The sequence below is a fragment of the Grammomys surdaster genome, unplaced genomic scaffold (genome assembly GCF_004785775.1).
Source record: "Grammomys surdaster isolate TR1022 unplaced genomic scaffold, NIH_TR_1.0 125877, whole genome shotgun sequence".
Classification (NCBI taxonomy): Eukaryota; Metazoa; Chordata; class Mammalia; order Rodentia; family Muridae; genus Grammomys; species Grammomys surdaster.
The window spans coordinates 341,397-365,413 of NW_021620702.1; the positions used below are offsets into that span (position 1 = coordinate 341,397).

The 24,017-nt window shown below is 53.7% G+C and overlaps 3 protein-coding genes across 5 annotated transcripts; 1 reads left to right on the plus strand and 2 right to left on the minus strand.

The window, feature by feature from the left end:
* Nucleotides 1–2,019: 2,019 nt before the first annotated feature.
* On the plus strand, nt 2,020–7,138 carry Shmt2 (serine hydroxymethyltransferase 2). The gene is made up of 12 exons (XM_028752082.1): nt 2,020–2,175; nt 3,304–3,501; nt 4,022–4,101; nt 4,269–4,469; nt 4,720–4,801; nt 4,925–5,047; nt 5,169–5,308; nt 5,509–5,674; nt 5,873–5,972; nt 6,057–6,212; nt 6,309–6,416; nt 6,538–7,138. Exons 1-12 carry the CDS (start codon nt 2,143–2,145, stop codon nt 6,663–6,665), a joined length of 1,515 nt encoding a protein of 504 aa, XP_028607915.1. The 5' UTR covers nt 2,020–2,142; the 3' UTR covers nt 6,666–7,138.
* Nucleotides 7,139–7,299: 161 nt separating this feature from the next.
* On the minus strand, nt 7,300–9,473 carry Ndufa4l2 (NDUFA4 mitochondrial complex associated like 2). The gene is made up of 4 exons (XM_028752083.1): nt 9,375–9,473; nt 8,943–9,031; nt 8,146–8,206; nt 7,300–8,038 (listed from the first exon to the last, which is right to left on the minus strand). The coding sequence occupies exons 1-4, from the start codon at nt 9,432–9,434 to the stop codon at nt 7,982–7,984; spliced, it is 267 nt and encodes an 88-aa protein (XP_028607916.1). The 5' UTR covers nt 9,435–9,473; the 3' UTR covers nt 7,300–7,981.
* Nucleotides 9,474–15,620: 6,147 nt separating this feature from the next.
* Stac3 (SH3 and cysteine rich domain 3) lies at nt 15,621–22,814 on the minus strand. Of its 3 annotated transcripts, none has more exons than XM_028752068.1 (12): nt 22,764–22,814; nt 21,653–21,820; nt 21,150–21,414; nt 20,821–20,918; nt 20,570–20,629; nt 19,451–19,548; nt 17,160–17,226; nt 16,924–16,976; nt 16,647–16,732; nt 16,436–16,487; nt 16,219–16,356; nt 15,621–16,061 (listed from the first exon to the last, which is right to left on the minus strand). In XM_028752068.1, the coding sequence occupies exons 6-12, from the start codon at nt 19,493–19,495 to the stop codon at nt 15,963–15,965; spliced, it is 540 nt and encodes a 179-aa protein (XP_028607901.1). In that variant the 5' UTR covers nt 19,496–19,548; nt 20,570–20,629; nt 20,821–20,918; nt 21,150–21,414; nt 21,653–21,820; nt 22,764–22,814; the 3' UTR covers nt 15,621–15,962. The 3 variants fall into 3 exon arrangements, with proteins under 3 accessions (XP_028607901.1, XP_028607900.1, XP_028607902.1); XM_028752067.1 differs by having other exon boundaries at nt 22,523–22,780; XM_028752069.1 differs by lacking the exon at nt 22,764–22,814 and having other exon boundaries at nt 15,938–16,061; nt 20,557–20,629; nt 21,653–21,718.
* Nucleotides 22,815–24,017: the final 1,203 nt, after the last annotated feature.

Consider the following 24,017-nt stretch of genomic DNA (forward strand, 5'->3'; position numbering starts at 1 on the left):
CTCTCTCCCTTTCATCCGGGTATATGAGAACAAAGTGAAGTGTTCACTCAGTGTTGTTAGTGTTTGACTTCTCATGACCCATCAGTGAGTCCCTCTTGTCCCCAGGGCTAAGGCATGCCCAGCATAACTCAGTGTCTCCTGAAGGTATAAAACAACTACCTGAGGTTCTCGAAACCACTGCTGACTGGAACCCCCAAGAGGTTTGGTTTTGTGTCTTTTGAGAACCACTGAAGTTAGAGGCCTTAAAAAGAGGTCCCCAAGCCGGGCAGTGGTGGCGCACGCCTTTAATCCCAGCACTTGGGAGGCAGAGGCAGGCGGATTTCTGAGTTTGAGGCCAGCCTGGTCTACAGAGTGAGTTCCAGGACACACAGAGAAACCCTATATTAATCAGGGTTCTCTACAGTCACAGAACGTAAGGAGTGTATCTCTATACTGAGGGAATTTATTGTGATGACTTACAGTCTGTAGTCCAATTAATTAATCCAACAATGGGCAGCTGTGGATGGAAGTCTAAGAATCTAGTAGTTGCTCAGTCCCACGGGCTAGCTGTTTCAGCTACTCTTCTGTAGAAGTAGGTTCCAACAGATCTGCTGGCTAGTAAGAAGAGTGAATCTTCCTTCTTCCAATGTCCTTATATAAGCCTCCAGCAGAAGGTGTGGCCCAGATTAAAGGTGTGTACCAGCATGTCTGGATCTGGGACTTGCTTCATCCCAGGATGATCTTGAACTCAGAGATCTCCTTGCTCCAGTCTCCTGAGATTAAAAGTGTGTACTACCTCACCTGGGACTAAGCTTTCCATGGCCACTATGCCTCAAGATCAGGATCACAGGCGAGCCTTCCAGTTCTGGATTGTAGTCCATCCCAGATATAGTCAAGTGGACCATCAGGGATACTCATCACAAACCCTGTCTTGAAAACAGCAAAACAAAACAAAAAAACAAACCAAACAAAATAAAACATCTCCCCAGCTCATTTAGAATCTTCCCTGGAGGAGAGATCAGTGAGTTCCCCACTCAAAAGTTTATTCAGACCAGTTTCAAGAAGTGGGCGGCTGCTGGGGAGTAAGTGAGGTTCAAAGATGTGTAAACAAGAAACAAAAAGAAATGCAAAACGTGGGAGGAGAGGAGAGATGGCTACTCTGCACTGAGCTGAGACATGGAGAAGGCAGGCAGGCTGTGAGTCAGGAGGAGAGGAGGACAGCCCACTGGTGTTCACGTGCAAAGTTTCATTTAATCCTTTTTACAAACTCTTTTTTTGTGTGATAGAAGGTGTGATAGGCTCAGAGGAGGTCCATTGGCCTCTAACTTCACATGTAGCTGAGGCTAGCTTTTTAAAAACTCCCTCTCTCTCTCTCTCTCTCTCTCTCTCTCTCTCTCTCTCTCTCTCTCTCTCTCTCTCTCTCTCTCTCTCTCTCTCTCCAGAGTTTCTCTGTATAGCCCTGGCTGTCCTGGAACTCACTCTGTAGACCAGGCTTGTCTCGAACTCAGAAATCCGCCTGCCTCTGCCTCCCAAGTGCTGGGATTAAAGGCATGCGCCAACACTGCCTAGCTTAGCCTTGAACTCTCAATCTTCCTGTCTCCACTTTCCTAGTGCTGAAATGGCAATGTCAGGGTTTTACAAATAGAAGAAACAAAAGACCGGAGGGGTTGTTGTGCTGTAATCCTAAAGCAAGGATTTGAGTCTTTTACCCTTTCAAACTACATTTGCTCCCACTGTGCCATAGTTAGTACCTTCTAAATATGTCTTGAATCTCCCTGAGGACCATATGCTGTGTCTTAAGGTAGGCATAAGACACATGAAAACAAACAACAAACAAAACAAAAAGCTCTTGTCTGGACAACCGGCAGGGAAAACAAAATAAAAACTCTGAAGAGCTTGAAGAAAGGACATGGAGGCGCTCTAAGTCTCTTTCAGGCAAAACTCTCTTAACCGGAACGTGAATAGATGAGAAAGAAAAAAACTACAATTCCCAGAAGGCATTTTTTAGAGGTCAGTATTGCGCATGCGCCGGGAACGCCCCTTTAACTCGGACTTCACGGGGGCATTTTTCTCGCGCATGCTCTCTAAAAGCAGCCGGTTTTCGACCCCGGTACTACACCGATAAAGAGTTAGTGGCTGGTCCTCCTGTGGCCTCCGGTAGCGATGGTACCCTTCTCTTTGCTTCGGACCACTCGGGTAAGAACAGGCTTCCGTATAATGGATGACTAGTGGAAAGGCCAACCTAAAGTGGGGTTCTCCTGGCTCCCCGCCGCACGTGTTCTGGGGCCTCGGGGAACGGATGCTTAACCAGGAAATCCCTGAGACAGCACACGTGCGGTGCCTGGGCCCCTAGTTCTGGCGATCAGGCGTCCTAGGGTCTTGTAATCGCCCGGTTGACGCGGCTCTTAAGGTAAAGGTCCGCAGACGCTGTGTTAGCAATATCCTAGCGAACAAGTGGGGTTCCCGGCTTCGATGCGCTAGTTGGATTTTTCCCGCCAGCTCTGAGCTATGGAGATGATGCAACCTGGCCTCAGTACTTTCATCACGCAAGGGTTCTGCTGCTGTGTGGGCAGGAAGGAGGTAGCGAGTGTGTGTATGTGTGATAAAATTAAGATTTTTGGCTTCCCTTTGGGCAAACACCTTCACCCTACCCCAACTCCCGCCAGTACACACCTCTTTCCAAGAACTGCTTAAAAGTCTATTCTACTTTAGTTGCTCTGGAAATCACCCTTAAACAGCCTGTGGTGCTAATCCCTGTTCATGAAGTATTCGTGTCTGGAGGCCCTGCAGGAAGTCCACCCCTTTATGTGTATGAATATTTAGACTCCACTATATGTGCACTGCGTGCATATCTGGGTACCCACAGAGGTCAGAAGAGGGCACCAGAACTCCTGGAACTGGAGTTGACAGATGGTTGTTAGCTGCTGTGGACGCTGGAAGATGAACCTCTGTCCTGTTAAGAGCAGCCAGGATCTTAGGATGGTCCTTTTGTTCCTGTGTGTGGGGAGACTCTGCAATCTCAGTGTCCCTTACCTGAATTTGAGGGACATGGGCTTTGCTCTCTGACTTTGCAGAGTCACTCAGGGTGTTGTGGAGGGAGATTGAGGGTATGGCGTGTTAGGATTGATCTAAAAAACTGCCCTTTGGATAATGATCTGAACCTTTGACTCTAGAACTTGCTATTCAAGATGAAGGTGGGGGTGGAGAGAGCTGACTGCTAGCCAAACCTACTTAGCCAGAGGGCTCTCTGTCTGTACCCATGACCAAGGGCTATTGGGAGAGATCTGGAGAATTTTTAATTAATCCTGGCTTTTCTGCCCCGAGCCTCTGCAGAGATGTGGTCAGCTGGTCTGCATGGCTGCCCGGGCCCAGCACAGCAAGGTGGCCCAGACACAGGCTGGAGAAGCAGCTGGAAGCTGGACGGGCCAGGAGAGTTTATCAGACAGTGACCCTGAGATGTGGGAGCTTCTGCAGAGGGAGAAGGACAGACAGTGTCGTGGCCTGGAGCTTATTGCCTCGGAGGTAGGACGTGGGGATATGGGTCAAAGAGAGGATACGGGTCAAAGAACAGATATGGGTCAAAGAGCTAGCTACCGTGTGTGCAGGGAACACCACGTCACCTATAGTCACGGTAGTGACTTCTCCACGCCTCAGACTCAAGGGCTTTTTCCTAGACCTTTTCCCTCTCTCTATACTGTCCTCTGTAGCATAGGGCAGGACCAGTTTGTGGGGCTTGGGCGTCGGGTAGCTTCTAGAGCCACATAGCCTTTTCTCTTCCTTACTTCCTCCTATTGTCAGAAGAAAGAAGGACTTGGAAACACAGGTTGAGCGGATAGGTCCTTACTGGGGCCACCCATCATGACAGCTGAGTTTTTGAGACTGTTGCTTCTGGTCCCGCCTCATGCCTGGCGAGGAACACAGAGCTTTTTGATGTATTCCTGTCTTCCCCCCTGCAGCCTGTGGGCTCTGGCAGGGGTGGGCCGTGGGAATCCAGGGGAAGGGAGGCTCATTGCCTTCTGACATTGCCCCCCCACCACCCCAGAACTTCTGCAGCAGAGCTGCGCTGGAGGCCCTGGGGTCCTGTCTCAACAACAAGTACTCGGAGGGTTACCCTGGCAAGAGGTGAGGCTAGACCAGAGGGCTGGAGGGCAGCAGCAGGGATGGCATCCCCCAGTGGCGGAACCTTCCCGAGCCCTGTTAGTGTTTATGGAACAGCGGCTGCCCAGTCCTTTGCTGCTGGTCAAGGGCCCTTTCTCTGCGTCCTTATGTACCGTCCGTCTCCACGGCAGATATTACGGGGGAGCGGAAGTCGTGGATGAGATCGAGCTGCTTTGTCAGCGCCGGGCCTTGGAAGCCTTTGACCTGGATCCTGCACAGTGGGGAGTCAATGTGCAGCCTTACTCGGGGTCCCCAGCCAATCTGGCTGCCTATACCGCCCTTCTGCAACCTCACGACCGAATCATGGGGTTGGACCTGCCCGACGGGGGCCAGTGAGTATGGGTGGCCGGATGACGGGTTCGCTGGGCAGTAACACAGGACGGGAGACAGAGGGAGTTGGCGAGTGAATACCCATCGGATCCCCTAAAGACGGGGCCACACCTGTCCCATGTTACACCGAGTACCCAGCATGGGGTGGGCAGAACAGTCGGGGGAGGCAAGCTAGTGGGACAGGTCTGCTAGGTGGCTGGAAGTGGCCGGTTAAGTCTGGCTACATCGCTTTGAGATCCCCCTCCTTTCTAGTCTCACCCACGGCTATATGTCCGACGTCAAGCGGATCTCTGCCACTTCCATCTTCTTCGAGTCTATGCCTTATAAACTCAATGTGAGTGTTCCAGGGGCTGGGCTCTGGGCCAGTGGGAGGGGCTGACGTTCTGGGCATCCCTCAGCCTCCAGGAGCCCGAGCTGCCGCCACCTCTGGGCTTTAGCTGGCTCTCTGTCTGTCCAGCCCCAAACTGGCCTCATCGACTACGACCAGCTGGCGCTGACTGCTCGGCTTTTTCGACCACGGCTCATCATAGCTGGCACAAGTGCCTACGCCCGCCTCATTGACTATGCACGCATGAGAGAGGTTGGTGAGGGACGGCCCCTGGGCCGGGAGGGGGCGGGGCCAGGGGCGGGGAAAGATAGCTGCCTTGTGTGTACCTATCAAGGTCTTCCGAGAGCTGAGACCTGTCTCTCTACCTGCCCAGGTCTGTGACGAGGTCAGGGCACACCTGCTGGCGGACATGGCCCATATTAGTGGCCTGGTGGCCGCCAAGGTGATCCCCTCACCTTTCAAATATGCGGATGTTGTCACCACCACCACTCACAAGACGCTCCGAGGGGCCAGGTCAGAATTCCCCGGGGGTCAAACCTTGCAAGGGGACTTTGGGGTGCACTGAGGCTGGTCCCTTCTCCCCCTGGAACCCAGTGCAGCCTCCCAATTGAGGGGACCCAGATCCTCCGAGCGCCTAAGCCAGTCAGCCATCTTCCTCTCTCCACGCTCACTCGCCCTTCCTTTCAGAGTCTGACCAAAGGTCTTCCACACAGGTCAGGACTCATCTTTTACCGGAAGGGAGTGCGGACCGTAGACCCCAAGACTGGCCAGGAGATCCCTTATACCTTTGAGGACCGAATCAACTTCGCCGTGTTCCCATCTCTGCAGGGGGGCCCCCACAACCATGCCATTGCTGCTGTAGCCGTGGCCCTCAAGCAGGTCGGGGGGCCTTCCCTTGTGTCGGGGTGCATTGGTCCAGAGGTTTTGCTCCCTTACCTTCTTGTACCTGAGGCTGGTGGAAGGGAAGTGGCTGCTAAGCCGGGAGGCAAAGCTGAGGTCACAGAGTCCTTCTTGTTCGGTACAAGACAGAGCCTTTACTTAGCCCTGGGGTGACAGGAGCTTCTGTCTCATCTGTAGGCCTGCACCCCTATGTTCCGGGAGTACTCCTTACAAGTGTTGAGGAATGCCCAGGCCATGGCCGATGCCCTGCTCAAGCGAGGATACTCACTGGTGTCTGGTAAGCCAGGGGTTGGGTGAAGGCCTTTGTGGCTTCAAGCAGAGGCCCAGGACACCCCAGTCCCCTGTCACTGTCCCCCCTCAGGTGGCACCGACACCCACCTGGTGCTGGTGGACCTGCGGCCCAAGGGCCTGGATGGAGCAAGAGCCGAGCGTGTGTTGGAGCTTGTGTCCATCACAGCCAACAAGAACACCTGTCCCGGAGACAGGAGCGCCATTACTCCGGGAGGCTTGAGGCTCGGTGAGACCTGGGGGTCTGAGGAGGGAAGGGGCCCCCACACCCGGGTTGGCTGTATCGCAGCTATGCTAATTGTCTGTCTTCTGCTCTCTTTCCCAGGGGCCCCAGCATTGACTTCTCGCCAGTTCCGTGAGGATGACTTCCGGAGAGTCGTTGATTTTATCGATGAAGGAGTCAACATCGGCTTGGAGGTGAAGCGCAAGACTGGTGAGTAGCTTCAGAGGTCCGCGGGTCCGCCCGTTTGGCCCACCGTAGGCTCTGCCCCGCCTCCTAGCTCCTGGCTTTGCCCAGCCGCCCTCTGACCAGTTTACTTTCCCTCCATTCTCAGCCAAGCTCCAGGATTTCAAATCCTTCCTGCTCAAGGACCCAGAAACAAGTCAGCGTTTGGCCAACCTCCGGCAACAGGTGGAACAGTTTGCCAGGGGCTTCCCGATGCCTGGATTTGATGAACGCTGAGGATACCTGTCAGTCAAAGCCCACAGACCGGAAGTTACCTTTCTCTCCGCCTCCCTGGACCGCAGGAGACATCACTCATCTTTTCGGGTTTTAGTGCAGAGGGGGAGGCCTTCCATTTAGGGCAAGAGCCTGATTTAAACTCCCCTCCAGAATTTGTAGCTGAGATTTCTGATTTGTAACCATGTCTACAAGAAGCACCCAATACACATCCGGCTTGTTTTTGAGACAGGTTCTCACTTAGCTGAGACTGGCCTTCAACTGATCCTCCTACCTCCGTTTCCCAAGTGCTGGGGTTATAGGTATGCACCGTGACACCCAACTTCATCCTCGGCTTTCCGCCCTGACCCTCCACCACGTCTCAGTGTTACAGACTCCTGCTCTTTCTTGGGGAAGGGGAGTCGCGAGCTGAGCCAGAGGAAGGGGTGGGCAAGCGCCCTCCTTCCTGTTTTTATCTAATAAAATGCTAACCTGCCCAGAGTTCCTATTACTGTGGGAGGGGTCCCCTGGGCCAGCCAGTGATTCCACTCCCTCAACATGTATTTCTTCTTCCCTCCCACCACCACAAGGACCCCCGGGGCTGTAGCCTCCTCTCTGATCAGAGCCGACACCAGACGTGATTAGCAGGCGCAGCAAATTCAATTTGTTAAATGAAATTGTATTTTGCCCACGGCTGCTTCTGTTTGATCCCCAGGGACAGAGAAGCAAGGGAAGGGAGGGGTGGGGAAAGGCACAAGACTGCCCAGGTGCAAGGCGGGAGGGGTGTCCTCGGTGGGAGGCTGCAGGCTTGGGCAGGAGAGAAGCTCACTGCACGGTAGAGGTTCCCCATCCAAGGCAGGCTGGGTGCCCAGGGCGAGCCCAGTCGAGCCTGGGCAGGCACCACCCCGAACCCTGCTCAAAACTCACACAAACCCCTGCTCAAAACTCACACAAACGTGGGGCCTGCCACGTAGCTGGCACTCAGGCCCCTGCTTGCTGTTGGCACACGTAGGACACGCTCAACACGTAGCCCGCGCCACACCCAGTCAGGCACGGGGAGGGGCAGGAGGAGAAGGGGACTGGCTTGGGCTTTTTGGGTCAACCCCAACTGTCGCCTGCAGTCTTGAGTCCCCTCCCCCACGTGGGACTCAAGCTGAGGGTCAGAGGCTTTTCCTCTCATGGGAGCAAGGGAGGAGGGTGGGGGTGGGGCCACCTCCCCTCTGCGTGGGAATCCGGCCCGGGTAAGCAAAAGCTGGAGGTTGTTGCTAGACTGACACTGACACTCTAGGCTCTGGGGCAAGGAGGAGGAGAGTGATATACGTGGACCCTCCCGCCCTGGCTTAGAAGTCTGGCCGGTCCTTCTTCAGCTTCTTGTAGTCGGTGGAAACAGCAAGGAACTGTGGAGAGGGAAAGAGCGATGAAAGAGCGCCTCTTGCCTCCCTGTCTTGTGTGTGGTACTGACTTAGAGACTAGGAGGGAAGAGGAGAGGGGAACACTGGGTTACCTTGTACTGGTCATTGGGACTCATGCGATTCCAGGGCTCTGGATTATTCTTCCTGTCCCAGCTGTGAACGGGACAGGAGGGTTAGAATTTCTTCTCTGAGAACCAGGACTTACTTTGGCGTCAAACACGACCCTGGTTCCCTACCTGAGGAGGGGAGCACATTTCCTAGAGACTGACAGAAGGGGGCGTGTCCGCAGGTGCTGACAAGAAGCTTAGCAGCTGATGACAAGTGACAATCTAGCCTATAGACTTCCCAGGGTTCCTGCCTCCCTCACCTAACCGCTCAGTGCAGAGTCCCGGGAATCAGGCAGAAATCCTGAAGGACAGGGCTTTCAGTGGTGTGCCTCAGACTCCAGGATCAGAGTGGGTGGGTGCTTTGGCCCTCTGCTTGTCAAAGGACTGCCTGATGCTTCTGGCAGGACGTGAAGTCCCAGTACAACCAAAAACCCTCAGAAGTACCACACTGCCAGACCTTCAGCACTTCCGGTCAGGCATAGAGGCACCTAAAAGCCAGACGTGACCAGTGGAGCTATGTCGCCATGGCAACCCCGCGGTGAGCTGCTAGGATCCAGCTGCCCCACGTGGCTAGCCACTGGCAGTGAGCCACCAGGTGCTCCAGATGGGAGGTGAGGGTCTCTCGGGTCAGGGGCCACTCAGCCCTCGGAAACGCTGGGTGGAAGGGGAAATGAGGATGGATACAGACCGAGGGTCCTTCTAGGGTTACCACTAATCCTATGCCGTCCCATTTTCCTCCACCCAGGACCCCCCCTTCCCCGCCTCCCAAGACCTGTTGTTACCAGACATCAGGGCTGCGCAGGGCAAGTCGCAGCAAGTAGAGTCCAGCACTGCCCATGCCCAGGCAGATGAACCCGATCATTGGGATGAGCTGCAGAAAGACAAGGCGCTCTCAGGGCCTGAGCTTGGCCCGGTTCCCGCCCCACTCCATCCCTTCATCCTCCCTTACTCAAGGTCTGATGCCACCTTCCCTTTGGGAGCGGGACCTGAAACCTACAGCCACATCTTAAGCACGCAGTCCCTTACTCTACAGTGATCCTATCCAAGGCAGGTTGCAAGGACATGGGGTACATTGCAGAGACAGAGCATAGAATGTCCCTGGGAAAACTTGGGAACATTAAAGAAACCGGACAGGAAGCAGGATTTGGAGTGGGGATGGCGGCTTGAGAGGCAGGGTGAAAAGAGGAGAATTGGGCTCTGGGGACTGAACTCACCCCAGGGTGTCTTTTTATCTGCCGGTAGAAGCGGGCCCCTACACTGCTGGTTCCTGCCATCTTGTTCCAGTGTTTTTCTGGTCTCCTCGGTGTTTGTCCTATTCCTCCCCCTGGGGTCCCGCCCCCCATCGGGGAGGGGTCAGCCTAGCCCCGCCAACCGCACCCAGCTTGCTTTCTCCCTGCAGTTCCAGATCCAAAACAGGCTGGAAGTTGTTGGGGGAGCCTTGAGGTTTCTCCTCCCCAACTCTCTTATTGGAAGGAAACCCTGGCCCATGAGAGACCATTATACTTGGGTCTTTGGATATCTGAGGGAGGAACCTCTCTGGCTTCCAGATCCAGATGTGGGACAGACAAACAGACAGCCCTCTAACAGAGGGGGCATGCGGAGTGTCCACTGGAGGGAGCAGGGAACAGTGGAGGCATGCACAGTGCTTTGTCTATACTCCAGGAGCCTCCCAGGAGCTTGCAGGCCTCAGGAGTATAGAAAGCCAGTGAGCAAGGTTACTGCTGCCAGCCCCTCTTGGTCTGGGTGGTTTTGCTGAGTTGTGGTTGGCTCCGGGTAGTTAGAGGTGGAAGATGCAGGTGTATGAATGTAACCACTGCTCAACAACAGTTGTGGTGGTTTAGGGGTTTGGGCTGAGGAAGGTAGAGTCCTCTGAAGAGGGCACCATACTCACCTCTGGCTTTGGGACTAGAGGAAGAGCTCTGTATGAAGGAAGCAGCCATAGAAATCTAGAAGAGATGTTGAAACAGGGCAGGGAGGGGGTTAGGTATGTGCTATATTGCCTGGGCGGGAAGTTTTCACCATCTGCCCCCCATCTTTGGGGACACAGGAAGTGGACCTCTTCTCCTTCCCCTCACTCCTATGTTAATTTCTATCACCCCTCTCCCTTAGTCCCTGCCGCTGGACCCTATGCTCCCCCATCTTTCCCCTAAAGAACTTGTGCTATGGTGGGTACCTGCTGGGATGAGCTGTGTACCGCCACTGCCTCCCTGGGGTACAGGGAGGGAGACAAACCCTTTCTGAGGGGCCCCTCCCTTTCTTACACACCGATACCTCGCCCGCCCCTTGAGCTGACAAGCTCTGCTGTAATTAGGCTGCGGGGTCCGGGCTCTCCGCCTCCCTCCGGCGGATAATGAGATAAAGTGTCAGAGACACGGCGAGAACAAAGAGACAGAGACTCACTGAGACGTGTGTGGGGGAGGGGGTGGGTGTAGAGGAGGGGGGCTGATGGGATGTCAGAGTCTGGAGCAGAACAGGGCCCTTCCCGAGCATCCGCACCTCTAGGGCCGGGCCAGGGAGGGTGTGTCCTGTCACCAGCGCCCCCAAGCCTGGGCCGCTGCGGGTGGTGGGGGTGGTGGTACTAAATACCAATCTCGGAGCTCAAGCTCCAGCAGCTGCCCAGCTGGGCTGCACATCTGGTACTCTGTGGCACAGCTGAGGAGACAGGACTCCGGGAGGGACATCTGGCCCTTTCTTTATGCTCCTTTGCTCTTGGCCCTCGCTTGCCTGGTGCTGGTGACCTGGACCCAGAGCCTCTCTGTTCTGGAACCTCCACCGTTTTTTCCTTCCTTAAGTCTCCAGTCCGCTCTTAAGCTCAGCTCTTACACTGTCGTCGCTTCTGCTCTTGCCTTTCCACGATTTCTCCTCGCTTTGCACGCTCCTGGGTCTCTGTGGGCCCATCTGTGAGCCCCCTCCCCTCCTGTGTTCCCATGTTTGGATCGTGGTCTTTGGGGTTCCAGTTCTCACCCCACCTCCTTCCTTGCACTTTCCCCCTGCGATAACTCAGGTGAGGGACAGCGGGAATCGTTAGCCGAGGATTAGGGGCGACCCGTGGTCCCAAGGGGACCAGACTCTTCAACTCTAAACCGCTCCAGGATACTAATCCGCGTGGCTGGCGGCGCAGCAAGTCAAATGCAGCTGTGCTCTCCGGAGCGAGTCGATTACTGTGGTCCGTGGGTGCCGGCGCCCTCTGGAGGCCGAGCCGCTCTCAGGCTCGGGGAAGAGGTCTCGGGTTCCCCCTGTCGGCCAGCGCCTGCTCTGCAGTTCCAGTGTTTGCTCAAGTTAAGTCTGGAGTGTGCACACAGGTCTGTGCCTGGTGGCTTGCTCGCTCGTGCAATCAAGGTAGTGGAGTCTCTCAGGCTCCTCTCCTGTGACGTGGTCAGACGACATAGATGGGACGAGGAAGACTAACTCGGCAGGTGCCTACGGCATCCATGCTCAGGCTGGAGCCTCTCGCCAGGCTGGACTCAGGCCTCATACACCTGGGGTTTCCTCTCTGTCCTAGTACTACCGGGACTTCCCTCTGACTTGGCCTCCCCTAAGGCCCCTGGTTCTTTCTGCTCCTTTCTTCAGACTGTTTCTAGCTTCACATCTTGAGGTTTGTCTGTGCTGCTCGGACACTCAGCTCTCAACCTAGCTTAGTCCTTCTGCGTCTGTGTGTCAGATCTCTTGCCAGTTCTTCCCTCTACATCTCTCCACCTTGCTGTGGTCTCTTTGCCAATCTCTCTCTCTCTCTCTCTCTCTCTCTCTCTCTCCTATAGCTCCATTTCTATTCCGTTATCTGTGGCTTAGTACCTGTCCCCAGGGAGCTGCAGCAACCCAACAGAACAGCCCGCGGACACCTTGGGGCGCTGCTCAGGGTCCCCTCCCATCCCTTCCACATTCCTGTCACCTGGCAGCAGCCTCTTCTTCCCGCTGCAGCTGAGGTACTGGAGAGGGCGCCCGACAGGGAAGCCACAATGCCCTGCATCTGCTCAGGAGCCCCTCGGGCCCTTGACCCCCGCTGCCACTATTAAGGGCGCTGGGTCCTGAGGCTCTGAGATGATCATGATTGCATCAGCCAGACACAAGTGGAGCCAGGAGCCTGGCGGCAAGCAGGCTAGCAAGCGAGACAAAGACACCGCGCCATCTGTTTATGCAAAGCGCTCACCGCCAGGGACCCTGGTGATCCGGTGCCTTGCCCAGACCGGGGCACAGGGGTCATGAACCCACTTCTGCCCAGGGCTGCCGCTACGCCTGGGCATCCCCTCCTCCCCAGCAGCTAGAGGGGCCACGGGGAGAGCAGAACCGGGAGGGGGCGGGGTGTTGATGTGATTGGAGAGGACGCGGCTGTTTCTTCAATAATGGATGGAGATGATGCGGACGGCGAGCCGGCCGGGAAAGGAGAGAGGAATAGAAATGGGGAGAGAAGGAAGCGGGGGCGGGAGACTCAATCAGAGGCTCTGGCGCACTGGAACGCGCGCGGGCGCGGGCGTCGCACTGTCATTTGGGTACTTGCTGCCACGCAGCTCACACCCAGGCATACGCCCACGCACAGTCACCGAGACACACACACCTGCAAGCAGACACCAGAACAGCGCGCGCACAGCACACGCATGCCTCTCTCTCTCTCTCTCTCTCTCTCTCTCTCTCTCTCTCTCTCTCTCACACACACACACACACACACACACACACACACACAGTGGCTCTTGATTTTCACACATACGTTCCTGGAGGCAGTGATACCGGCATCCCGGGACACATCCAGTGCACAGATGCGTCGACATGTGTGTCAAAGCATGTTTGAAAGGAGGCTCAACACACCTAGCCACCCTGGGACTTATAGACAGAAATCATAGAAATGGGGGTAGACAAACTGGGCAGTATAGACCCGGAGGCACTGACAAAATGGAAACACAGGAACATCTGGAGTCGGGATATAGACACACATCATACCCCCAGTCACACATACCATACACTGGTGGCACAAAGGAGGAGACCCTTTCCCATCCACTCAAGGGGCTGCACCCAAGCACATGCAGGAGCTGCCATTTGTGCCCTGAGGGGTTGAGTGTGTATGAGAAATCGCTGGGTCCGCACCCTCAGCAAGCCTTGTTAGCCCACATTAGCCTGGCAGAGTAATGAGGGGGTGGTGACAGGAGCTGCCTGGGGCCGTGGACTCAGAGGCCTGTGGCCCCGGCTTGATTGGCCACGAGCTTCCTTCCCAGGCCTTTGGGTACAGACCTCCTCAGTCCCTGCTGTAACCCCTACATCAGGCCTTGACAACCCCAACTTAAGCATTGGAGAGGGAGAGCGGTGGCTAGTGGGATACAAGCAAGGGCCTTATAAAGAGTTCCCTGGGAGCTGAGGTGAGGTGAAGGTTGATGACACTGAAGACAGGGTCAGTCTGTCCCTCACCTTCTCAGGCATGCTGCCCAGTCATTCAAGAAGGAGCTCTTCCTCCCTCCCTCTCTCTCTCTCTTTCTTTCTCCTTCTCTCTCTTTCCCTCTTGTAATAGCAATTAGAACCTGGAGGAGGGGGTGTACACTGTGCCCTGGACCCTGTAATACCCTTCCTCCGATCTATTTTCAATTCAGTCTGCTCCTTGGCCTAGACTTATGACCTTTGCAGAGTGTGGCAGCGTCATCCATCACCAGGCTGCTGGCTTGTGGGAGTGGGAGGCACCGGGGGCAAACAGTGTCCCTGTCATACCTCCTGTTCTCTCTTGGGACTGGTCAGGGCCCAACTCAACTGTCAGGATATGAGGGGGAGGTGTGATCCCCGGGTTCAATCAAGACAGTGTCTTCCAATCCCGGGACCCCAGCACCCCTCCTTCCAGTTAAGCACAGCCTGTCTCCTGGCTCCTCCCGCCCCCCTTCTCTTGGGCCCTTTGCTTAATTTCCTATTAACTGCTGATAAATCCAATTAAACCGCCGCTCTAATTAGGGACAGCTGCCGGCTCGGTAAGGCGAGAGAGAAGTGGGGGGGCACCCTGCAAGTATAGGGAGAGAACAGCCGCTCTCCCTGCTCCTCGACACCCCTACATCAACACTGCCGCCCAATGAGCCAGTAAATTGGTTTTGCTTCAGTATTTTTGGGGGGCTCTTGACAGTCGGGGGGGGGGAAGCTCAGATTGGGAATCCCTCAGACCTCTTGATGACTACAGGCAGCATCCTAGTCCTTCCTCCCTTTACTTGCTGTAGGCGGATTCCCAGGAGAGATAGGGCAAAAGGTTGACTTGTGTGTTTTGGGGGTGTGTGCCTGTGATCTGCTCCTGTTTCAGTTCAGTCATGATTAAAAAGGGGGACTGTCCGGGTGTTCCTCTAAGGTCCTGGCCCTCACACCGCCAGGCTTCGAGCGTGACAGCCAAGGGCGAAGAGAACAAGAAACTGAACCCGGTTTTGCAGAGAGTTTTGTTGTGTGCTTCTCCTACCCCCAACACACCTCATTTTCTGTATGGAAGAGGAGGGGGTAGCCAGTCCCGGGGCCCTCCTCTTCCCAGCCCAGCTGAGCCTCTGCCCTCCCCCCTCCTCGAGCAGCAGATGGTGCCCGGGCTCCCGCTGCCAACCTTGCTAGGCGGTGCCAACCTCAGCCCTGGCAGACAACCCATAGAGTAAAAGAGGAGCTTCTGGCTGGCCAGGCCGACCCTCCCCCACCCGCTATCAAACCCAAGACCCTCCGCCTGCCCCACTCTAGCGACCACCCCAAGCTGCTTCTCAATGGTCGGCTCCTAGGTCCCCAAACTCCTCGTCTCCTTCTGCTCCCCTCCGCACACCTTCCCGCTCCTCACCACCTGCCGCCCTGACCAGGGCCGGAACATTTGCATATTTGCATATGCAAATAATAACATTTGCATACGACGCGCCGCAGGGGGGGTCTCCGCTAGAACCGGTTAGCTGTCTGCCAGGCGTCCTCTCACTCCGTACCTGTCGGAAAAGGGCTGGGGCAGGGGCCGCGCGGGAGGGGTTAGGCCCCCCGGCCTCGCTAGCTCCGTTCCCGGAGGACTAGAGGAAGTGTTGCCATGGAGACGGCACGCACCCCACCCCCTCCCAGGCCTAGGGTCTCAGGCTTGGTGTCTCCGGTTCTCTCCCCTTAGCCACCCCTCCAGCCCCTCCCCATCCCACTCTCTCCAACTGAGATCTTGCATCGCCCCCTGGTGGCCAATCTGGGCTCTGAGCCAGGTTCAGAATTGCAAGGGCTAAACGGGCACGGTCTAGCGGAGGTACCTACTTCTGCCATGCTATTCTCCCAACCACAGGGGCACGGGGCTGGAGACTCCAGACCGGCTTTTTTTTTTCTTCACTTCTAGCAGAAGCCTAGCCTAGCGAGTGCGAGCCTGACTACTCACACCAGCCTTGGGGTTCCAAACCATGACAATCTGGTGGAACAGCCAGGGAACATTCTCCCTCCCTCCGCAGGCCTTCTCTTCGTCCGCCGTTTAAAAAAAAGAAAAAAGAAAAAAGAAAACCAAAAACAAACTTTTCTAACTTTTGTCAAAACTTTTAATAAATTCGAAACGTTTGACAATTCTGCCCCTCCTTATGGAGACGCTTCCCCACCCCAACCCCCCAAGCTCTTGAAGGTTGGATGGACCTGAAGTGTGGGCCTTATCGGTGCAGGCTGCTCAGCGCACCAGGTATCCGAAGCCCTAGGCAGGGGAGAGAGGTGGGAGCCAGACCCTCCCCAGAAACGTCATCATGCTCTGGTGGGTGGCCCTTTCCGACCCTCCTCATCCAGTACTCCCCTCACCCCTTCCCTCCCCAGCCAGCACTGGGCCCCGCCCAGAACAAGGCGTGGGTGTCTCCCGCCAGCAGGCGCCAAAACGCCTAAATCTCCTCCAGGAAGTCGGTGGGAAACAGCCCCACCTTGCGGCCGGTGTAGACCTTGACGTAGCCACCAGCTTCATCTCCTTTCTGCACTACGATCTAGCGGGTTAAAGGAAAGAGGAAGAAATAAGGACAGAGGATGAGCGAAGGGACGTTGGGAGGGTCATTTACGTTCATGGGTTAGGACTTCCCTCTGAGGTGTGTGGGTAGAGAGTTTGCGACCAGGTCTGGGATTGGCTTAAGGTAATCGAGATACCTGGTCCTTCTTGAGAGTGATCTGCCCAATCTCGCGGTTCCCCACAAAGGATCTGGTTACTCGGTGCACACGTTCTCCAGCCCGGACCCGGATGATGAAGTTTGGAGGGAAGAATCCGATCTTCTCTCCGATTTTCCCCTAGAAAAGGCAGTGGGTAGGCTGAAGATCTCGGGTTCTAGTCTACCCATCTCCCACCAGAGCGGTGGTCATGTCTTACCCGCCACCACTCCTCGTTGGAGTCATCAATGACTGTGATCTTCTCCCCTGGCCTGGGATAGGAAGGAGATCTTCTCTGTGGTTTACATTCACATGCCCGTGCCTGGCTGTGCTGTAGGGTACCTGCCCTTTTGCCCTCCTCCATTCCCACAGAGCTCATCTCTTACTCCTCAGTGCTCCCCGCAGTCCCGCCTCCCCTGAAGGCTCCTCACGGGAAATCCAGATCATCCTTCTCCAGGGCTTTGAACCGGTAGAGAGCCACAAAGTAGTGAGACTGCTGGAACCCCGGCTGTTTGTTCTGGGGGTGCGAGAGAGTGACGAGTTACCAGACTCCTCTTTACCTCTTCCGGGAGGGCTGTTTTGGTTTGTGTGTCTGTCTCAGTGTGGAGAGTGGGTGGGTGGGTGGGGGGTGGTGATGGGAAGAACTGTGAGTGATGTCAGATCTTGACTGGGAAGAGAACCAGAGTGCTAAAGGGAAGAAAGACTTACTTTGTCATCAGGAGTCTTCTTCTCGGCCTTCTTGTCCTTCTCTGCGTTGTTTCCTTGGATGGGAAATACGGGACAAATTGCTTTCGTCTCTAGGAGGGAAGCCATAACTCCCCGACTTGTGTTGGCGGACCTTTTTCGCCCTGGGCTCAATCGTTTGCTCTCCACCTCCTATCCAGCAGCTAAACCCTCGACTACACCCCATCCGGTCTCCGTGGATATAGATGGGTGGCACTCACCATTCTGTGACTTGCCCTCCTCTGGCCTGGCTGACTCTGGCTCCTCCTCCATCATGGCTGCCAGAGGCTACAGGGGGACACCAAGAGTTAGAGACAGGCTGTCTTGGAAGCCTGTGTTTTCTCTGCCTCTCCAGGCAGGCCAGAGAACAATAGTCCTTAAGCCCTGGGGGAGTACTAGGAGGAAATATCTAGTCCAACCACCAGAAGAAATTCAGGAGTTTCTCCTGAAATATGCTGATATGCTGTCAGGTAAGTCACCCATATAGTGCCTGAATATAGGTACTGTGCTGATGACAGGGAGTTCATCACCTTACAGCACAACACATGAGATTTTTAAAATTCCTTTCATTGAGCCTATATTACCTTTAGTTACCTGTCTTGATTTACTGTCTGGAGCTTTAAATGTGGAGCAAACACAGTCTCTTTAAATATCGTTTTTTTTTTTTCGAGACAAGGTTTCTCTGTGTAGTCTTGGCTGTCCTGGAACTCACTCTATAGACCAGGCTGGCCTCGAACTCAGAAATCCGCCTGCCTCTGCCTCCCAAGTGCTGGGATTAAAGGCGTGCGCCACCAACGCCTGGCCTCTTTAGATATCTTTTTTTTTTTTCTCTTTAAATATCTAAGGACAGCAGACACATGCTTTCCGGCTTGTCTTCCCCAATAATCTAAAGATTACTTCAAATCACCCCTATGATCTAGATTTCAGGCCCTTCATTACACTGTTTGCTTAAAAAAAGCTCCGATGTGTAAGAAAGGGGGGAGGGGCAGCACAGTTTTCTCCTTTTCCTCTTCTCTTGGTTGTTTTGAGGCAGTCTTGTTGGCTCAGTTGTCCTCAACTTACCTATCTAGCAAGAACTGACCTTGGATTTCCGATCTCCTGGCTGCCAGCTCTCCAGTGCTGGGGTGACAGCCATGTCACACCTTACCTACTGGGCAAGAACTTTTCACATTTCCCCCATTGAGAACAGGATCTAAGAATATGGGTGTTTTTTCCTGAAACAGCCTTGTAATTTATAGTTAACTGACTGAGATTTGTTTTCTGTACCTAAGCTTTGTATCAACTCTTTTTGAGATCAAGTCTCTGGCTTTGTTTCTGGGAAGTTTTTTATTTTTATTTTTCCATCCAAGGAAAGTAAATTTTCTCTTATGAGGTTTCAGGTTATTAAAGTTCGGCTAGGTGGTGCCTGCCTCCAGTTCTGGCCCTGGGCGGTAGATCATGAATTCACGGCCATGTCTATAAAGCAAGCTCTGTACAGTGAGACCCTCAGAGCAGATGGAACCGAGTGTGTGAGATGTAGTTGACTTGGTAGAATGCTTGCCCAGAATGCATGGTGTCCTAGTTTTGATCCCTACGGTCACACAGAGGAGATGTGGTGACACGTATTTGTAACCCTAGTACCTGGGAAGTGAAGGCAAGAGGACCAGAGGACATTGAAGATCAGGTCACTTACAAGGAGACTTGTCTCCATTGAAAAGGGGAGGGGCTTGGTGGAGGGCGGTGATGAATGCTTGCTGCTCTCCCCCTAAGATTTTATTTTCATTGATGTGCTTTGCCTGCATGGATGTCTGCACACCATGTGCATGCCTGGTGTGCACAGAGACCCCAGAACTGGAATTGACTTAACTAACACCATTCATATTAGTTCATAAAGTTGTCCATGGAGAAATTAATCACTTGCCCAGGCAAACGCATTTCCAGCATTACCAACCTTGAAAGTCTATCGTAACAGACAGTGAGGCTGCCCTTTGACCCTTGGCTTTGTACCTCAGTTTCATCTACAAGATGAACACTCACAGCAGAAGTTCTTCATGGACACCTACCGGCTCTATGATCCTTTCCTTATTGGGAATGACTAATTCTCTCCTCCAGATGTAAAAAGCACACAAATATTGCCTGTTATGCAGCAATATCAGGGACCGGACCCAGCCGCCTATGGCAACGCCTCAGTTTTAGAAGGGAGACGAGGAAGCATGCTCTATGGCAAGAGCCAGCTTGTTTTTCAGTACTGGGTATTAAACCAGGACGCCTTACGTGCGCATGCACGCGAGGCAAGTACTCCGCCACTGACCTGCATTCTCAGCCCTACGGCAGGACTTCTCATGCAGAGGCCCACAGTGAGGTGTAAAGTACCAAAAGCAATCTAAAATTTCACACAGCAATGTTTCTGTCTGGTTATGCTGTACCACTTGGGGGCAGAGGAGCCATAGCTTCTGTTGGTTTTCCCGAGGGGGAAATGACCTGACCCATGGAGCTTCCGGGACGAGCCTCCGTGGGTACACACAATGCTCACATTTTTCTTATCTGCCTGCCCCTTCTTCCGTTCCTTGTTTGCCATGATCACCCCGACGCGCAGGGTTTCAAACACGGGGTCATTGCGATTGGCAGCTGCTGGTGGGATGTGAGGGAGAAGAAGACATTACTGCGAAGCACGAGAAGGGCTCGAAGGAGAGACCTCTCAAAGGGGTATCTGGATCTAGCCAATGCTCACAGGGCTTGTTGGGGACTGGAGATGGAGGGGAGAGGGAAGGGCCGGCTGTGTAACAGCTAGGTCACCAGTCTGTAAGGGCTCTACATGGTTGCCACTGGGAATGCCTTGGGATGGGACCCCTTGCAGGCAGAGTACTAGAAGGTGTTGGAAAGACAGCGTTGGTAAGTTTCTTGAGAGTTAGGATAGGATCACTACTTCCTAACCTAACTGCTTCTCTTCTGTTAATCGGCAAATGTGCAAGCTGGGGCATTACCACCAGAACTGCCATGTGTACATGCCAGGGCGCTACCGCTGGTACACACTCTGTAGAATCTGGCTTCTCTGCCAAGTAAATCTGAGCCAGTTTTCAGCTTCTGTGCCCACCAAGTGTCCAAAAGAAACATGGGCTTTGAACATAGGCCTGCCCCATGTTTCCTTTTCTTTTTGAGACAGTCTGGTTATGTTGCCCTGGCTATATACGGAAGTCAGAGAAATCTGCCTGCCTCTGCCTTGTGAGTGCTGGATTAAAGGCTTGTACATCAACACAACCTCAAGGCATACACTTTTAAGGCATGCCACATTAGGAACTTGTCCAGGGGGATATCCACAGCTCATGAGCTGGCCCCGAATGTGGCATCACTTTGAAAGAGGGTAAAAACAGTCTAAATCCTTGTTCTTGTTTAGAAACGGTTTAAAGGGAGCAGACTAAGGTTCCGTCCTCACCTCTACCTCTGGCCTGCTCACTCCCATCTCTCTCAGCTATCAACCAAGGGACTAACCATCGTATCCAGAAATGGCTGTAAAAAGTCTAGACTAAGGGAGAGCTATGGAGATAGGACGATCCTGTTTCAGAATTTATTGTCCTAAGGGTGGTATGACACCACCTCGGAGGCCTCCCCCGCTCCCTCGGGTCCTATCCGGGCACTTACAGAGATCTTTGACACAAGCGTACTGTTGGTTGCTGTACAGTGGGGAGCTATAGGCCCGACGGAAACCAGGCGGCTGTAGGGTGGGATGGGGAGGGCATTAGAAGTAGCAAGGCAGGGCCCAGAATCCCACCCCCCAGGAGTGAGTGCTCAGCCTCTCTTAGAGTAAGAGGAAGCAGAGGGGGTATGGAATGGTGTTAGGGGCCGGCAAGGGCGGCCTGTGTCTTCCCTTCCATAGTCTCGATCCCCAGAGCCTCCCCTACTCACGATCTTGCCAAAGCATCTCTGCATCTCCACGTAGGACTGACAATGTTCATGGATGTTGGTTTTGCAGTTCTTACAGCGGAGTCCAAACTTGTTATTGACTTTAAGGGGGGGAGAGCATTTGAGTGAGGTTCTGGATGCCCCTTTTCCTTTGTACCCTGTGGCTACTTCAGCTCTGATCCGCCTGTCCTCGTCTGGGACCCTACACTGTCAACCTCAGTATTTTCATAGGGTGGATCTTGCTACAGTTTGTCTACACAGACACGTCTTTCCTAGGTTTTGTCCCTCCCCAAGAGCCTTCCATCTTGTCTCTACTCCCCTTCAAGACTCACGCACAATCATCCGGGCACAGACATCACAGAACTTGGGCTTCTTAAAGAAGTGATCTTTGAACTTGTGGGGTTTGTCATTGACAAGCTTAGGAGGTTCTGGGGGCGGCTCCTCCTCTTCCTCCTCCTCCTCTTCCTCCTCATAGATATAGTAGATGGGTCCACCCCCAGGTCCCACTGCCTCTCCATTGGCCTGGGGCTCTGGGGGAGGCTCCATCTCTGTTGTCTCTGGAGAACCCTTCTTGAATAACCGCTTCAGTCGCTGTATCTGAGGGAAGGGGCAAAGGAAACCCAACGTTAAATGACAGTCACGTTCTCATTTTTCAATCATGGGAAAGCAACGTCCCTGGGATTAGGGGACTGGGTGTTAAGGTGTTGGCTAGCCCAATAATAAATGAGTTGTACACAAGTAGTGTCAATCCAAGCAGTCTTCTTCAGATGCTGTGATGGCTTCCCAGCCCTTTGGACACAGCCCTCCCCAAAAGCGAACGCAGGTCTAGACTCACCCCACTTTGCGGAGTCTCTCCTGGAAAGGGGGGCTGAGGGGACTCCACCACCTCCTTTTCTGTCATCCTACAAGAGGTTGGACCCCACTATGAGATCTAATCTCTGTCTGCTGTTCTTGTATTCCAGAATTCCTGCTGCACACAGTAGGGTGGCCCTTGAAGGGGAGGCTTTGGGAGAAACTTGGTTAGACAGCCTTCGGCAGAGCTTATGAACAGATTCTACGGAGGTCCCCCTAAAAATGCCCAACAGGGGAGAAACTTCCCAACCAGTTCCTTAAAACTGATACTTTCCACATCAAGGAGTAGCCCCAGAGTCTACAACTAACTCCAAGGCCAGCAGCAGCTCAAGGCCTTTGGCGTCTAGGTTCTCCTAGGGCAGTGGTTCTCAGCCTTCCTAATGCTGTGGCCCTTCAGAACAGCTCCTTAAGTGGTGGTGACCCATAAAATGATCTCGCTGCTACTTCACGACTATACTTTTGCTACTGTTATGAATCATAAATATATGACATGCAGTATATCTGCTATGCGACCCACAGGTTGGCAACAGCTATCCTACAGATAGTTCTGATTGGTGATATACATCTCATTGCTTCAGGAGGCTTAACCTGGTTAACATGGTCAACCTGTCTGTGTGTATGAAGGTGTGTCCTGAGGTCTGCCCTCCCCTACCTCTCCTGAGCCTTGGGGGCCTTGTGCCTAGTTCTTTCCTGGCCTGCCTTGGGCCTCAGCTATTTTAGGTTTTCAGGGTAATATGAGCCTTTCCCTCCCTTACCACTCCATTCCCTGGACCCCACCACACCCTACCCCCTCCTTCAATCTTGGCTCATCCTGAACTAGGACAACTTTACTTCAAAGACCCAAACTACTCACAGGTGAGGAGAGAGACGAAGCAGCCCAACAGACTCAGGACAGGAGAAATGAAAGGGTAATGAAGAGACGACTTACTTTTGAGACTCCCTAAGTCAGTTACTGTGGAAAGGGCGTCCCTAAGATCTCGATGGTGCTGCTGGCGATGGCTAGCCCTCTTCCTTTAGGGCAAGCCCCCGTTCTGGTGCCTTCTGGACCCACACCAGCTACCCAGGCAGTATGGGGAGGCCTTGGAGCCTCTCACTGTGGTGGAGGAGCTGAAGTGACAGGGCTGGAGGACAGTGGACAGCTGAGAGCACAGCTGACAGGCAGAAATTGGAACCGGGAGGTCTGAGGCAGGGCTCGACCCTGACTCCTCCCATCCCCCCAGAGCTGTTCTTCTCAGAGTGTTTACATGGAGCAGGTCAGTACTAGCTTATCAGGAAGGGGCATTTTCTACCCAATACTGTAGCACCCCACCCCAAGTATCAGGGTTTGAACCCAGGGTTTTACCATGCTAACTATGAGCTGGGCCACCATGCTATTCCCACAGCAGGAAAGGAACTTCTGTTCAGGACACAGTCACGAGGGAACTTTAGATCTGACAATGAAATCTCCCACACTCCCCTCCCCGTTAAGGTTCAAATAACTGGTCCAATTCTACCCTTCCTGGATTCATTTCAGTCCCGTTCTTGGATTTTATTTCCTTCTCCTCCTTGCAGGGTTTCTTTGTGTAGCTCTGGCTGTCCCAGAACTTGTTCTGTAGACCAGGCCGGCCTTGAACTCAAGAGATCAGTCTGCCTGTCTCCTGGGTGTTGAGATTAGAGTTATGTGCCACCATGCCTAGCTAACACCAAAACTTTAGGCTAGGAAAGGGTTGGGAGCTGAGAAAAGGGTGTGACTCAGAATTCTGTCAACCACCCAAGACTTTCATACCTGCAGCTGATCAGAGTATGCAGTGCTTTCTCAAGTGCACAGGTGCATTTTTCTCCCCTTTCCTCTAAAATTCTGTCCTTAAGATGAAGAGAATGTATGTTACTGAGAAAGATGGTGGTAAAACCCAAAAGCTATGGGGCTGGAGAGATAGCACAGCTTCTCTTCCTGAGGACCTAGGTTCAGTTCTCAGTACCCACATGGCAGTTTACAGCGCTCTGCATCTCTAGTTTCAGAGGACATAGACCCTCTTCTGGTCTCTGTAAGCATCAGACACACTGTGTACATAAACACAGGTAGGCAAGCTACTTATACACATAAAATCAAAATAAATAAACCTTTTCTTAAAAAGAGTCAGGTTGGCCCCGGTGGTCGATGGAGCAGAGTAGTTAACCCTGGAAAGGTTGCAGCTGCCTGTGTCCTTCTCTCTTCTGGTCTGTCTTGTCTCTTCTTTCCTGGCACCCCGTGGGATCTGGGGATTGGGCTCAGGTTGCCAGCTTTACACACAAGCACCACTGCTACTGACCAATTTCGTCAGCTCACAGCTGCCTTCTGTGGTGAGGCTTATTTCTAAGAATACGTTTGT

Excerpts from the sequence above, each read along its gene's own strand:
- Shmt2 (XM_028752082.1), top strand. The coding sequence starts at position 2,143 with ATGGTACCCTTCTCTTTGCTTCGGACCACTCGG. Across the intron at positions 2,176-3,303 it reads CTTTGCTTCGGACCACTCGG|CCTCTGCAGAGATGTGGTCA; the intron begins GTAAGAACAGGC and ends TTCTGCCCCGAG. Across the intron at positions 4,102-4,268 it reads GAGGGTTACCCTGGCAAGAG|ATATTACGGGGGAGCGGAAG; the intron begins GTGAGGCTAGAC and ends TCTCCACGGCAG.
- Ndufa4l2 (XM_028752083.1), bottom strand. The coding sequence starts at position 9,434 with ATGGCAGGAACCAGCAGTGTAGGGGCCCGCTTCTACCGGCAGATAAAA. Across the intron at positions 9,032-9,374 it reads AGATAAAAAGACACCCTGGG|CTCATCCCAATGATCGGGTT; the intron begins GTGAGTTCAGTC and ends GTCTTTCTGCAG. Across the intron at positions 8,039-8,145 it reads GTCCCAATGACCAGTACAAG|TTCCTTGCTGTTTCCACCGA; the intron begins GTAACCCAGTGT and ends CCCTCTCCACAG.
- Stac3 (XM_028752069.1), bottom strand. The coding sequence starts at position 21,718 with ATGACAGAAAAGGAGGTGGTGGAGTCCCCTCAGCCCCCCTTTCCAGGA. Across the intron at positions 21,415-21,652 it reads GAGAGACTCCGCAAAGTGGG|ATACAGCGACTGAAGCGGTT; the intron begins GTGAGTCTAGAC and ends CCCTTCCCTCAG. Across the intron at positions 16,488-16,646 it reads AAGGATGATCTGGATTTCCC|GCCAGGGGAGAAGATCACAG; the intron begins GTGAGGAGCCTT and ends TTCCTATCCCAG.